Raw genomic sequence first — 14,723 nt, forward strand, 5'->3', positions numbered from 1 at the left:
GTTAGATGGCGGCCAATGGCGCGGAGTGGGCGGAGCGCATTGCTACAACAAATCTAAGCTCGCTACATTTCAGATCGACTCTGATTCACTAAGCTTACAAATCCTTACAGAATTTCAAAGATCAAATATGGTCATGTCATACGTTATAGTGGCATGCTCAATGAACCACTTCATGCAACTAACTTTTGCGATACATAATAATGCTAGGGTTTTAATGTCACTCGGAGAATAACCGCTTATTTGCGGGCATTAATACTTAAAAGCAATTTTTCAGCGCGTCCTCCGCGACGTCAACGCAAACGCAACCAACAATTAAACGTTGTAAGCGAGGATGCGACGCGAGCCACCTGTCAAGTGGTCGTTTCATCAAATCATTTCTTTATTGCGCAGCCTCCGTCCGACCTCTTTTTTGTTAGCAGAGTTTTGAAAAAAGAACGTTGGTGTGGTGGAGTAGTCGGGTAGGTCGGGGCGCGTGAGCCTCGCTTCAGTCAGGTGGCAGGCGCCAAACGCGACGCACCTTGTGTAGGGACGTTTTGAGTTCCCACGTAGCCTCCCGATATCGCGCCGTTGTATTTATCGCTGTGGAAGCTTTATCGCAATCATAATAAATTGACAATGTATTTTAAAACGTAGTTTATATTCAAACTATTAGTGCACAAAGACTTATATTAAATCTACGCTGTGCATCGTAGCAGTGAGTGCAATAGAAATCGTAGCAGCGTAGAATTAGTTCTCAAGGTAAGTCCGCCCTTCTACTGAAAGCCCGTATATATTTACTTATTTTCATTTCACAATATGGAGTACGATATTAATCATATTTAAATTATAAATTTGTTGTTTCATTGATTTGGATATATATTATTTTAAATAATACCTATTATACCGCAATTATTTAATTCCTTTCTTCTATCTAACTTTAACAACGGCACAACCGACTTTTATAAATATTCCAAAAAGGTATTGAAAACTATAATAAGACCGCTCATCGGGGTGACATTGTTTCCTTCTTGTAAAATCTACTTCCGTCGAGGAAAGTTCATCATATTTGCAAAATAACCAAAAATCTTACCCGTCCTGAAATTCAAAACATCGACCTTTAGAAAAGTAATATATTAAAACCGCGATAAGATTCGTAAAAATAGTTTAATTTAAATGGTGCCATGAGTTTTTCACTGCCCGTTAATAAGTATATTATGGTAAGTTTCAAAATACGTGTCATTTACATTTTTAAAAGCTATTTATAATTATTATTACAGTTAATTTTTTATTTGTTTATTCTTTATTTGTATTTTTACTTACAATTTAATTCCATTAATCAGTTTGAGTTAATAATAAATTATTTATACGTATTTTCATTTTTCTAACAAATTAAACTTTCGACTATAAGGTAACGAAACTCTTGGTGGCTCACTTTATATTAAAATTTTCTTTAAATCGTTTCATACAGAAATATAAACAAATATCTTTGATTACATTTTAATTTAATCATGACGACTTCACCTGAGTTCAGTAAAGCCTTTTGAAATAAGCTAAAAGTTTTAAAACTTAACTATAATTCAATGTCGCACAGATTAGGTATATGTATGTTCGAATAATTAAAATTACGCAGTATACTTTAAATTTATTTTATTAAATAAAAATACTTCCTGGAAATAAATAATTGGCCACTGTCACTAAACACTAGAGAAAAATTACTGATATTTTCAGAATGGCGGTGCTTTTGGAACCAATTGTAGATGCAATTTCGTGTGTGATCGCAAATGCATAAACCCGCATAATTAGAGGTGATTTGGTTTGACTTTGGTCAGATTACCTTAATACAAGTTTACTAATAGAACTTTCAGTAAAATATGTTTCCTGGAACCATAATATTTTGTTGCTTATTTCTGATTATACCAAATCTGGAACCGTTGGATTGTAAATTTTTATTCTATTGATTTTTATTTTAAACATTTTAAAATATCTTGCGAGTGTCTATTGGTTTTTTCTCTTACATATAATTAATATTTGCTATTGCAATAATTTACTTTGTTATTTTCATTTTAAGATCTATAATATAGTAATATCACTTATAATATAGTGTAGCAGCATATTGATAATAATCTGCCGGTTTGTCCTCTCGGAGCGACAAACAAGAGAAAACCAAATTTGTACACGTGTGTCAGACACAATGTATCCACAGGGTAATCGACTGAAACAGTTGTCAAAACATGCAACCGCAGCGCATTATACTTTTACTCTTTTTGTAACAACTTGTCGTTTTTCCGGTAGTATATCATTACAATAAGTTAAAATTGTTAAGGCATTTTTCCTTAATTTTACGTGATATAAAATCACTTGCCCTGTCCATGAATTACAAGATTTACTATCTTACGCGCTGAGGTATAAAGCGCACGTTAGCATCCATAAAGCTTTCATCAGCAGTGATGTTTCGATATAAGTCGGGAATCTAGTTATTAAATATCTTATTTAAAATTTTCATACAATATTTTTTATACAAGTCACAGTTACAATCATCTTTTGTACTATGACCATAACATAGGAAAAAATTTATAGATCGTATTTGCACTTTTCAATGGAAAGATATGAGCTGTTTACCGATCAGTTTATATACTACTCTTTGCGTAGTATGATAGTGCATATTAATAATATTAGTTTGAACGATTCTTAATACTTAGTCACCTGTCATCGAGATAAAATATTTATATTATATTGTTGTATGCTTATTGCTTAATCGTATATTATGTAATGAAAGTAACTAAATATAAAACAATTTAGATTAGGTGCTCCTTTAATAGTATTCAAACCCTTTCATCACATTCATTCATGATGTTTAACTAAAAAAAGTTTGTAATATTTAGGAATATCGATTTATTTAACTATTTTTGGTTGTCTATAAAACGGAATATTATAATGCTGTTGTTAACGGTAACATATTTTGACCCAATTCCGATGATTAGTTACATAATTACTGTCACCTGGCTTCACGTATTTTCTTTATATCTGTGCTCTTTTAACTGTTACTTTACATTCATAAAATAAATATAAACACCTGTATCTAATATTAACAAAATTGCGGCGCTTTCACTAGATTTTTAATAATTTCACCTTCGATTGGGTAAAACAAACAAATAAGGATGTTTTTACGAACACAATAAGTGTATTAACTAGTCTAGATTAAAGAGTGCATTGCTAATATTTACTGTGATTGATTTTCTTGACACTTGCTCAATTTCCCACTGTTTTATGCGGTGAATAAAAAGTTGACTATAGCGCAGACTACGTACGTAATTGCTAGTTGCGATTTAACTCGCTTTATTACAAGAAATTGAGATACTTGCACAATGTTCATAATTATTTCGCATTAAGTAATGATAATAACATAATTCCCACATATTTTGTAGGTAACAGAAAAATGAGTCAGTCGCACTACTCAGTTACAGTTTTTTTTTTAGATCCCTATCACAGTTACTTGGGCGCGCATTATTGTAATTAGGATATTTAGCAAATCATTGTCATATATCTTCATATAGTTTTGACAATTTGCCTTTTTATAATCATTAATATCACACAAAAAGTTGATTTCATAATGGAATGTGCTGAGTTGAGCGTAGATTGGATTAGAGTGGACACACAATCGTTTATTTGGTTAATACGTAATGTGTATTAGTGTAATGAAGATTGTTTTAGTCGACACGTGAATTATTAATGCGCGCACGCAGTGGGCGCCGAGGCGCGCCGCGTCGCCTGCCCTCTACTACCATTATTGTGATTCTTCATTTGCTTGATTGAGCTTTTAATATGATTTGCTGACAACAAACAAGCGATCAGATTAATCAGCGAGTGCTGTCAACTAACATATTTTGCGAAAATGAACTTTAACGTCAATAGTTCACTGGTCTGCTATTAAAGCTTAAAAAAATTTTTGGCAGGTGTCTAACATAGTTAAATATGAAATCTCTTCTCTTCAATATTTGGACTCGCTTGGCCAGATTAAATTAATGTTCAAATATTACCTAGAGTCATGATCCTATATTTTGTGCAGGATGTCTCGGCACGTGCTCCTGTCCCGGCTGGCGGAGCAGTTTTGGCAGTCATCGTCACCTCCGCCAGCCCACAGATACCCGTCGCCAGAGCGCAGCGTATCTCCGAGATCACCGTCGTCCACACGCTCACCGCCACGCTCTCCTGATTTGCTCTCCCACAATCGCATAGAGCCGCTACAATTGGGAGACATTGAATTAGCAGGAAGAGCTCTCAAGCAATATGCCAGAGCTACTGGTCAGTAATTCATATGTATTTGAGAGCCAAATATCTGATGAAAATTGTTGAAACCAAAATATCCAGACTCACAACGAAAGTTTTTTGTAGTCATAATTTATTGTAGTAGGATCATCGATAGTAGCATCGTTTACGCAATTTTACTTTTTAAATTTAAGGGTACAAATGTGATATAAGTCTTATACTTTCATAGAGCTCGGAGCGTTGATGTACTGCAGCGGGCTGGGCGCGCTGTACGGCGGCGCTGGAATGTGGCCGCTGCTGATGCCGCGAGCTTCCCCGCAGTTCGCGTGCTCTTCTGTGGATCCCGTCAGGCACACACCTCCCAGAGACGGTAATATTATAAAACATAACTAATCCTAAACAACCTAGTGGTACTGATCAATGTTGCTTTAACTTAGTACTATGTTATAATAAAAAGCTTTAATCGGCGTATAGCACTATTTATTGACTATCACTATTTATTAATACGTACCTGGATATTTTTTTGGTTCAATTAAGTAAATTATCATTTTAAGACCTAAGCTTCTTGAAATTCCATTGAACTTCATATTAATTATAATCTGGATCGATCCATCGATTAATTATTATACCCCACTCTCAACAAGAGTAATATTGCGCACATAATACGCCAAGTATTTGCACGCGCTAAAAAAACTTACTTCAGAACTGTTGAAATATTTTAAGAATCTAAAAAATGCAAATTTTCTTCTTTTACAACGTTACAAAATGTTTCGCCTCGGCCTCCTTACGTGGCTCACTTCTCCTGAATAAGCCTCATTAGAATAGTTATCAGTGTAAGGCACCGATTAATAACTCGCGACGCGATGTGTCGTCGTTAACATGTCGTTTACCTTACCAATACCTGCTCGCTTGCCTCCTCACTAAACATCAAGGAAATTTCACTATATATGGTGTTGGTATAATGTTTAACACACTTGAAAATTAAAAATGTATTGTCATTAGTATAATGGAAAGCGACAATTTACATACGTGTACGGATATGATTTCGTAATAAGGAACTTTTTAAATGTTATTCAGAAAAAATCTAACGTTCAGCATGCAATAAATAGGTAGTCATGTACAATCTTTTATTCCATAAAAACCGTTTTAATATTTCTCAATTTATGCTATTCTTAAAATACGTTGTTCAATTGATAATGAAACGTAATTTGAAACATTTGTGGTAAATGTGTTGGCATTTTATTTCACACCTTGTGTAATACGATTGTGATCGTTTTAAATTCTTGAAGTATTCTAATTGGTTGTTATCCTCGTCTGTACCGGTTCAACCTCGTAGATAACGCCGGAAACAGCGCTTCGTAAACCAATGTGTACTTGATTTTCGATTTACGCTCAACCAATTACTTTATCGGAATAATTATAATATAAATTCCTTACTTTTCGGTTTTAAATGCGAGTATTATTTTTATTTGTATCGTTGTTTTTATTAGGAACATGGAATCGTAACTTTTTATGCCATACTTAAGTTATTTGCTAATAATTGCTAATAATTATATAATATTAAGCGAAAAATGTCTTATAATAAAAAAATATTTCGAGTTATTTTATAGTGCCAATATTTGTATAAATCTTATGAAGTACAAAATGTTTTCTAGTAGGTACCTATCTACTTTGTATGCATTTTAAAGGGTGAACTAATCAAAATCATATACCGTAATGGACGAATTATTCGAACATAAATTTGGACCGAAGTGAATGTTTGAATATAGCTTAAAGTCGACTTTATAATTGATATTGTATCCAATGCCTAGTGCATTTTAGTGCATTTTATCCAAACTATTGTTTGGAGTCGACATTGCAACGGTGCGACGGGGAACAAACATTGACGTAACAGACGACAAACAGTAGCGCACCTGTACAGATTTCATAAGTCATTTTACAATGACCGATTTGACTCGACCGACTTTAATTTTAATGTTATAAGCGTGAAGAACACTCAGAAGACAGAACACACCTAAATTCATTTGTTTATGTAGTGAAAGACAATGCTCGCATATGCCAGTAACATTGCCACACATCTGCCCCATGCAAGTGGTTACAGAACAAATACGTACATATGTATCTGAAACTTCTTGGAACCTCATCTCAATTTATTACATAATATTTTTAATTTCGTTATAGCATTTTAAAATTAATTCTTTGTAATAGGTTTTTACAAATCGTCTTTTGTTTATAGACGATGAAGAGGAACTCCCACTCAATTTATCAACCAAAAACCGCCAAATTTGGTCACCTGGGAGTGCATGCGAGCGAGAACAAGATGATTTGGGATCGCCTCTTCTGAAATGGGATCTACGTGGAGATACTGATACACCATTGGAACTCGTGAAGAGATGTCGCAGCAGCCCGGACACGTCGGAGCGTCCCCCTAGCGAGGAGCCGGTGCGCTGTCCCTCTGCCCCTCCCCAACAGACGTACCAACTGTCCGCCCCGCAGCCAACGGACACTAACTTCTCTTTGTTGCTGAAAAACGAGAACAAGAACGAAAAATCATTCCAGGTATTTATTTCGTTTTGCATTTTAGAATCACAACCGGTTGTGCCGATGAAGGGCGACATCCTATAACAAGTCCAGAATAACTGTACAGTTTCCGTTCAAAATGCTTTAAAATAGCAAACCAGTATCAGTTTAGTCTCTTTAACAAATCAAATAGCAAAAACTGCCCCTGTCTTAATAAGTATGGGTGTATCAGAACGAGTCGCGCGTCCCCACACGCAGCTTCCATCGAGCCTTCTTGCTCGTCTCTCGCCATTTTTGTACCTTTCGTTTTTTATGCACTGTCGTTATAAAAATCCGCATCGGTTTTAATCAAAATTCCAACTTTTAATATCACAGCGCTGCAGCTTATAATTGGAATGATAATTACCTTGTGTCATACGACGATAAATATTATGTTGCATCGCTGGATTTCACACATTAGCGTGAAGGATATCTATATAATATGGCCAAGTTCGGTAAAATATTATCACAAATATATCTGAAAATATAATTCACTCCTCAGTTAATTAACTGACCTTACTAAAAAAATTATATATTTCCGATATCTAGATAATTTCGTGTCTTTATTATCGTTGCCCCTTGCACTTCAAGTCTATCGCCATATCGTTTAGAAAAATCAATGTCGAGAAACTCATTAGTGTTTTCGATATAGTAAATCTCATACCAGCATATTTCAATCGCTTAGGAAACCAATTCAAAATTACCTTTCGACTTCCCACTAGGTCAATTTAGCTTACTTGTTAAGCTATACATATTATTATAAATTTAAGGTTTCTCCAAAATCATAAATTGTAGTTAAAATATTAAAAGTTTTATAAATTCGCATTCATATTTAAAATAAACAATAGAAATCGATATATTATTATGTATCGATTACGTCTTTAATGAAAAAACCAAACAATTCATACATAGGTAAATTCGTCTAGAATTACATTTGTAGTAAAGAGCTAGTTTTGAGAAACAATTAATTTGCATTATCCGATGATCTTGTGCTAATAATTATGAAGGTCAAAGCAGTATAAAATCAATATTGAAATAAGTGCAAATGACAACCGTTATTATACGCAGCGTACACTCTTTATCACCTTATATTAGAATATATTATACAATCTCTCCACTGTATGCAGGTAATATGTTAGAGGAATATATAATGTGGCGCATGCCTGCCACGTGCCATTTACACAAGGATGCTAATTATAAAGATATTATATTATTAAATAAATTTATCAAAAAGCCTTTCATACGACGTGATTAACCAAACTTTTCTAATGCGGTTCTGTCTATCGTAAAAATCACCATCAAATTGTACAAAGCGCTAAGCACATGTGGACGGTCATACCCTAGCACCTGTGTTATTTATAAGAGTGCATCGATATAAAAAGACGACTAAAAAAGTAGCGGTTTTTGTGAGGCGCGAGGCGAAGCAGCTGCCTCGCCAACTGTCACAGAGCCGCTACGCGGATTTGCCTTATAGACCACGGATTATCATGCGACGCATACTTAACGTCTATCCACTCAATTAAACACACTGCAACGGATTCTTGGTAATATTTATACTAACACACGGTCATTTGATGTATCAAATCATTTATCGGTAACTTTTTACCGGCTCAATGTCCATTCTTTTGCCGGTTAAGTATCCCTTTTAACTAAGTATGTATGTATATACAAAGTATTTGTCATTTCCTTTTATTTATATTATAAATTCTAAGGTGCATTTTATAGTTAGCCCGTTGTTCATAAAAAAATATGTAAATGAATGACCTCAAAACAAAATTATACTCTCTACTGCGTTCTAAACCATCTGGTTAAACAAATCTGTTTTAGAATCAAAGCGCCTACTTGAACACTTCTGTGATATACTTGAACACTTTTTAGGTGTTTCTGTATTTATTGTTATGACACAAAGTTGTTGTTTTTGTTGTGATCAATAAAATTATACTTTTAATATACATATACATATATTGACATGAATTTTTAAATTTAAGTTTATAGACTTTTAAATACGGATTTAAAAATTATATAAGTAAATCGAATCTGAACGGATCTGCATGAAATTTGACACAGTGATAAATTATATTTTGTAATAGCACATATCCTACTTTTATCTCGGGAACACATATACCGGAACTATAATCCCGGATAAACTGTAAACCGTCCGCGAAGCCGCACGCAATAGCAAGCCTGTAATCAAAATCAAAATTTACATTGAGTTTTACTACTCGGGTCGGTTCACTATTTCGCCGCACCACCCTATATACAAAAACGTGACCATGTAGCCTTACAAAATACCGAATGCATTAAACACGCACCACAATTCACCGGAAAAATAAAAAATAATATAAATATATCATAAACCGCTCTAGAAAATTATATTAAATACCACAAACCAGTAGAACGTAGAAACGTGTAGTTTACGTTTCTTTTATCATTATTTTTCAATGTGAAGTATACGTGTATAATGACCCGTTGACGGGGACTAATTACTGGGCAGAGAAAAAAATCCTGTAGCAGCTATCGTGGCATTAAGGAAATCAAAGAAAAGTGTAGAAAGGGGTAGAGTACAGCCCTGTTATTAGTTTATTACTAGCTGTCACTGTACTGAAGGTGATAGACGCTGTCTGTATACGTTTAATTATCCCTTCCCTTAGATTAAGCATTTTCCGTTATGCATTTTTAAATATATAATCGAGTATTTTTGTTAATATTATTGTGTAATTATTTTGCTAAGTGTTCGATGATTATAAATGTGTACTTTTCCTTTAGTGCAAACAATGCGGCAAATGCTTCAAGCGGTCGAGTACGCTGTCGACCCACCTGCTGATCCACTCGGACACGAGGCCGTACCCCTGCCAATACTGCGGCAAACGATTCCACCAGAAATCCGACATGAAAAAACACACCTACATACATACAGGTTTGGTTTTTTATACTTTGCTATTCATAGATAAGTTTTTCTATTCTCCAGCAGAATATTCATATTAAGACTATTTCTTTACATCTAGGAATTAAAAAAATCTTGAATATCACAATAAAATCAATCGCTGTCATATTTAACTATTATAATTTTAAATCCTGATTTTTATTTCGGGGTTTTTATTTTTAGGGAACATGACGACCCTATCATAATTTATTACAATGTAAATACGTAATTTAATTTAAAAACATAATCTTAATTATTTGGATAAGTACAAATAAATAAGACGAATCACTGCTAAATGCCAGTTAGTAAATTACAAAGCTGTTTAGCGACCTCTCTCTCTATATATATATTATTATTGGTTTAAAACCACTTTTAGAATTGACACATCTTATTCTATTATACATTTAGAATGATTTAGTTAACAATACCATAACAATGTCTTCTACAAGAAACAAAACTAATTTTGAAATACGTAATATTATGTAATAATAAATAAGTCTATATTCTTCGAACCTTCGTAACGTGTACAAAATTATCTACAATTCAAAACAGATTAGTGTAAAAGTAAAATTATTATGACAACTGTTTCACGTAACTTCGTCGTGGTGTTAATGCGACTGTCCCTTGCTTGTTACAACTCGCTTAACCTATTATTTAGTACTAAAATATTCTCGCAGAAGTTAAAACGTAATTCTATTTAATGAAATCTAGCTACCAACTACTTCGTACCGTGAAATGTTACTTGTTCTATAAAATATGTTTTCCATTTATAAGATCTGTATTTAAAATCAGTACCTAGGTTTTTAAAATAACTAGCGTGTGTACTCTTTATCGTAATTATACTGCTACTGAAGATGTTACTCGACTAAAATTTATTAAACGGAACCTACATACGCGGAACTTAATACTCATACTGATTGTGAATAGACCGGCTTTTCGTGCACAGAGACAAGTTCATTTAAATCGAAAAAGTATAGGTATGTGCCCAATAAAAGCAATCGCATGACACATCACTGGCGATGCCTTGGGAATTAAACATTTAAATGCTGTGCAATTACCTTTTTGACGGCAAATCGCAGCCGGTTCATGGCGCGTAAATGAATTTTCAATGAGCAAAAACTAGCTGCCCAGTACCCGGGAGTCGGTTCCGCCACTACCTTCTTGTCCGAGGTCGTGAACATATTCTACATACCCACACTACTATTACTACATAATATACTAGGCACTGTCTGAATTTTTTGGATTTTAAATTGGATAACAAAATTTTTCATACCTACATAGGTCTATGTATAGTTCTTTATAGGGTCGTGAAACAATTATAATATTGAAATCATAAATTTGGCAAATAACTACATTAAAATATTTTTATTGAAACTTTAAAGGCAATACACATCAGAGTAAATAAAACTATTGAATGTTTTTCAATGGCCTGATCGCTTCGAGTGAGCTCAACGAGACGAATTATAGTACCTAAAAAATGTGGCGGACATATTTGTCTTGGCCGGAGACATCTCGTCACGTCTCTACCCTGTTCCGAATGATTTACAGCGGCCTTACATGGCGTCCGTCCTCCCGATAAATGCCTCATCATCAATATTCCAAAATGCTGCTCGGCCTGCAATTAGCCGGGCAGACTTCACAGGCCTTCACGTGCAACACGATCAAGGCGCAAATAAGAAATAAACTTAAATCCTGTTCTATCCATAAAATTACATTTGCATTATTTTGTTTTCATTAAATGAGTGTCGTCCGTAGCTTTGAGGGAAAATAATCTTGGACAAGTCGCTACCGAGTCAACAATTACCGTTAAAGTTAATAAATACTAGACTACGAGCCGATGTTGCATATTAAATCAGTTCGGAAACCGCGCGATAAATATTAAATGGCCGATGATATGACAAGTATTGGTCCACTTATACAAGCTTTAATTACCTGTCGATGTGATAACTGCTTATTAGCTACTTTCACGAATAATAATTATTAGGTGGATATCATAAGGTCTTTATTTTTTTTTTGCATGTTTTTATCGTAGAATCTAAAATTAGATATGGGAGATAATTTATATTTTATTTGGGATTATTTGATTGTTACAGGAGAAAAACCCCATAAATGTGTAGTGTGCTCGAAGGCCTTTAGCCAGAGTTCGAATCTTATCACACATATGCGCAAACACACTGGGTACAAGCCCTTCTCATGTGGGCTGTGTGACAAAGCATTCCAGCGCAAAGTGGACCTGCGCCGGCATCGCGACTCGCAGCACTCGGAAGTTAGTGACGGGCCCTCCGTCACCCTGCAAGTGCCGCACCGGTACAGATATTATGGAGACGAACCTCCAGCACCGCTCGCACCACTCATCACCAATTGATTTGTGGCCAATTCTATTCTATTGTGTGTAGTTATTCCTCGATCGATATTTGACACAATAACTGTTACTTACATAAATAGTTATGGTTTTCTTTGTTCTATGTTTCGCTTTAGAACCTCGTTTCGTATTTGGGTACCCAAAGTGATTAGAGAACTTATGTTTACCATAGTAAGCAAAATATGGAACGCGCAAATTATATAAAAACTTCCTTTAAATCAAATAAGCATAAAAAATATGTGTTTAAATTCGTGTAATGTTTAAAAGTAAATAAATTAAGATTTATAAAGATGTAAATTTAATGTTTTGTAAATGTAAGTTACCCTATTCTAGTGGCTAAAAATAGTCCGGAAAATTTTACACATTAATTATGCGTTGAAATAAATAATTATTATGTTGCATCACAGTAATCTCAGTAAGCCATGAATATACAAAACTAACAATCCGTCCTTTGAAAGTGATATTTGTAATCTTACTTAAAGGTAAAATTAATTGTTTATATGTATAACCTGCGTGTCTGTGTGACAGCATTCTGGTTATCAAAATAGACCGACATTTACGTAATTAGATATATTTTGTGTTGTCTAATACGAACCAAAGTACCTATTTTATTTTTATATAGTCGAGTGTGAAACGCTTTATTTATTTTGTCTAGTATAGGTTAGTCACTTTTCTTAAAACATTTAATATATTTTAATTACCAATAAAACCCTGAAGAACACATTAGTATTGATTATAATAAGTGTACCCGTGCATTTAATCGTTAGCCGTGCTTTGAATTATGTTATCGAATAAATCAACCTACATTTTTACGATGCAAGGGGATCACAACATATGGTCCGGTGCCTGGCGACTGAGCGTTGTCGTAGGCGACTATTAAGTGACGAATAGTAATATAGCTAATTTTTATTACTATTATAGACAACATTTCATACCGCTGATTAAGAATTGTTGCCAGTATTCAGTATCAGTCAGTGACTGCAACTAGGAATGCCGAAAGATTCTTTTTTGTGCACTCCCGCAAGTGGATACTGGCCAGCCGGGCCTAAAGTAACTATCATGAGTAATTAGAACCAGCTTCACAATTTGCTACTGGCGTGGTTAATGTTAACGCCTCGACTTTACAATGAGGAAAAAAATTGTCCACACGTAACAATGTATATTCTATGCGGGTTCAGCCCGCTATCATTATGTTACCAGCAAAGCATCTGACACCAGCAGAATCAATCTAAACGGGCCCTTAATTAAAATAATTTGCCGTTTTTTATAAAAATTCTAAAATTATTCAGCAGTTCGCCTGTTACCATTAATTGACTCGTTACCATTTTTAATCAATAAACCCAAAAAACCTGCATCGCGGTAAATTTGAGTGTAAATATATAAAATTAACTTATAATGCATTTATTACCAGAATGTACGAAGAAATGAGGAATATGTTATAAGTATTGTAAAATGCATATTGAATTTAATAAAATAAGTGTAATTTTAGTAGAGGCTATACATAACTATAACTAGGAGAACAGCACAGCACTTGATATAACAACTTATTACTGAAGACTAATCACTATAAGTCTTTCTAATTTAAATATTACCGATATTCCGTTCTTCGTGTTATGAATGTGATTTTGTATACTAAATTTAAACAAAGTATTCTTTATAACTTTGTGAATGTTTAAACGTTGGAAATATAATACTACCTATAATATATTTATTTCGAATATTTTTGTCAGTTACCTTTAAGTCAAAATTAGTCAAGTACCTATAATAATTGTATAAATATTTGATGTTTAGATGTACATTTACTCGGTAAGTTTAGAAGGGTATAGTAATAACGATTGAATTTCCTGATAAATGCTTATTAAGGTGGAAACAATATACCTACGCGAAGTTTTAACGGCTAGAACACCAAAGAAAAAGAACAGCTCTATAGCTATGTCTTATAAACTATACCGTTAACGACTTTCCTGTGACTGATAAATTATAGCGAGGTGCATTTACCGAGTTACTTAGTGTAAGATTGTTTACTTCGTTTTGTATACCAAATTGTCGCCGACGAAGTGTAAGCCGGTGAAACCGTTGAAACGCTTAACTCCTCTCGGATGTAATATGTTTAATGTTTTAGTCTGTGTTTGAAGGCAGTAACTACAAGTACAGCTTCATGATTTCTATTCTAATTTGTAATTTATGTAGGCCAGTTCGATATAAATATTTATAAAATATTACGCTGTTTTATTTTTTGTATCCTTATACTTTAATCACTTTATAAAGTAATCCTGAATGAAATATTGACAAAAGTACCTATACATCTACCTAATTCAAGAAATATCTAATATGGAATAAAATTTACTGCAGACCAATCGCAGAAAACCGCCTTACTATAACTATCATTATTATGTAGTCAATCACACCATTATTCCATATGTGTTTAATCTATGAATCCGATGACGTCAGGAACGAAAACCTCGTGTTTTATTTGCTATTCGTGATATGTCTAGGATTAGAATTGGCGGAATTTCACCGTCTATAACAATCGTATGGAAATAAATTCAACGATTAATGTAGTTCTGTATAGGTACATTTTTCCTGTCCCTATTCTATAAACCTAAATAAAAAAAGGATTTGTATACGGATATT

The 14,723-nt window shown here is 33.9% G+C and overlaps 1 protein-coding gene across 1 annotated transcript; it reads left to right on the top strand.

Moving 5' to 3' along the window:
- The first annotated feature begins 449 nt into the window (after positions 1-449).
- Positions 450-14,301, top strand: LOC115449712 (zinc finger protein 572). Its single transcript, XM_030177592.2, has 6 exons — positions 450-738; positions 4,046-4,281; positions 4,475-4,615; positions 6,482-6,804; positions 9,571-9,721; positions 11,821-14,301. The coding sequence occupies exons 2-6, from the start codon at positions 4,047-4,049 to the stop codon at positions 12,090-12,092; spliced, it is 1,122 nt and encodes a 373-aa protein (XP_030033452.1). The 5' UTR covers positions 450-738; position 4,046; the 3' UTR covers positions 12,093-14,301.
- Positions 14,302-14,723: the final 422 nt, after the last annotated feature.

Source organism: Manduca sexta, chromosome 23 (assembly GCF_014839805.1).
Source record: "Manduca sexta isolate Smith_Timp_Sample1 chromosome 23, JHU_Msex_v1.0, whole genome shotgun sequence".
Classification (NCBI taxonomy): Eukaryota; Metazoa; Arthropoda; class Insecta; order Lepidoptera; family Sphingidae; genus Manduca; species Manduca sexta.

Bases quoted from the DNA above. Each gene is read 5' to 3' on its own strand.
- LOC115449712 (XM_030177592.2), top strand. From the start codon at position 4,047: ATGTCTCGGCACGTGCTCCTGTCCCGGCTGGCGGAGCAGTTTTGGCAG. The intron at 4,282-4,474 runs GTCAGTAATTCA...ATACTTTCATAG, and splicing joins GCAATATGCCAGAGCTACTG to AGCTCGGAGCGTTGATGTAC. The intron at 6,805-9,570 runs GTATTTATTTCG...CTTTTCCTTTAG, and splicing joins AGAACGAAAAATCATTCCAG to TGCAAACAATGCGGCAAATG.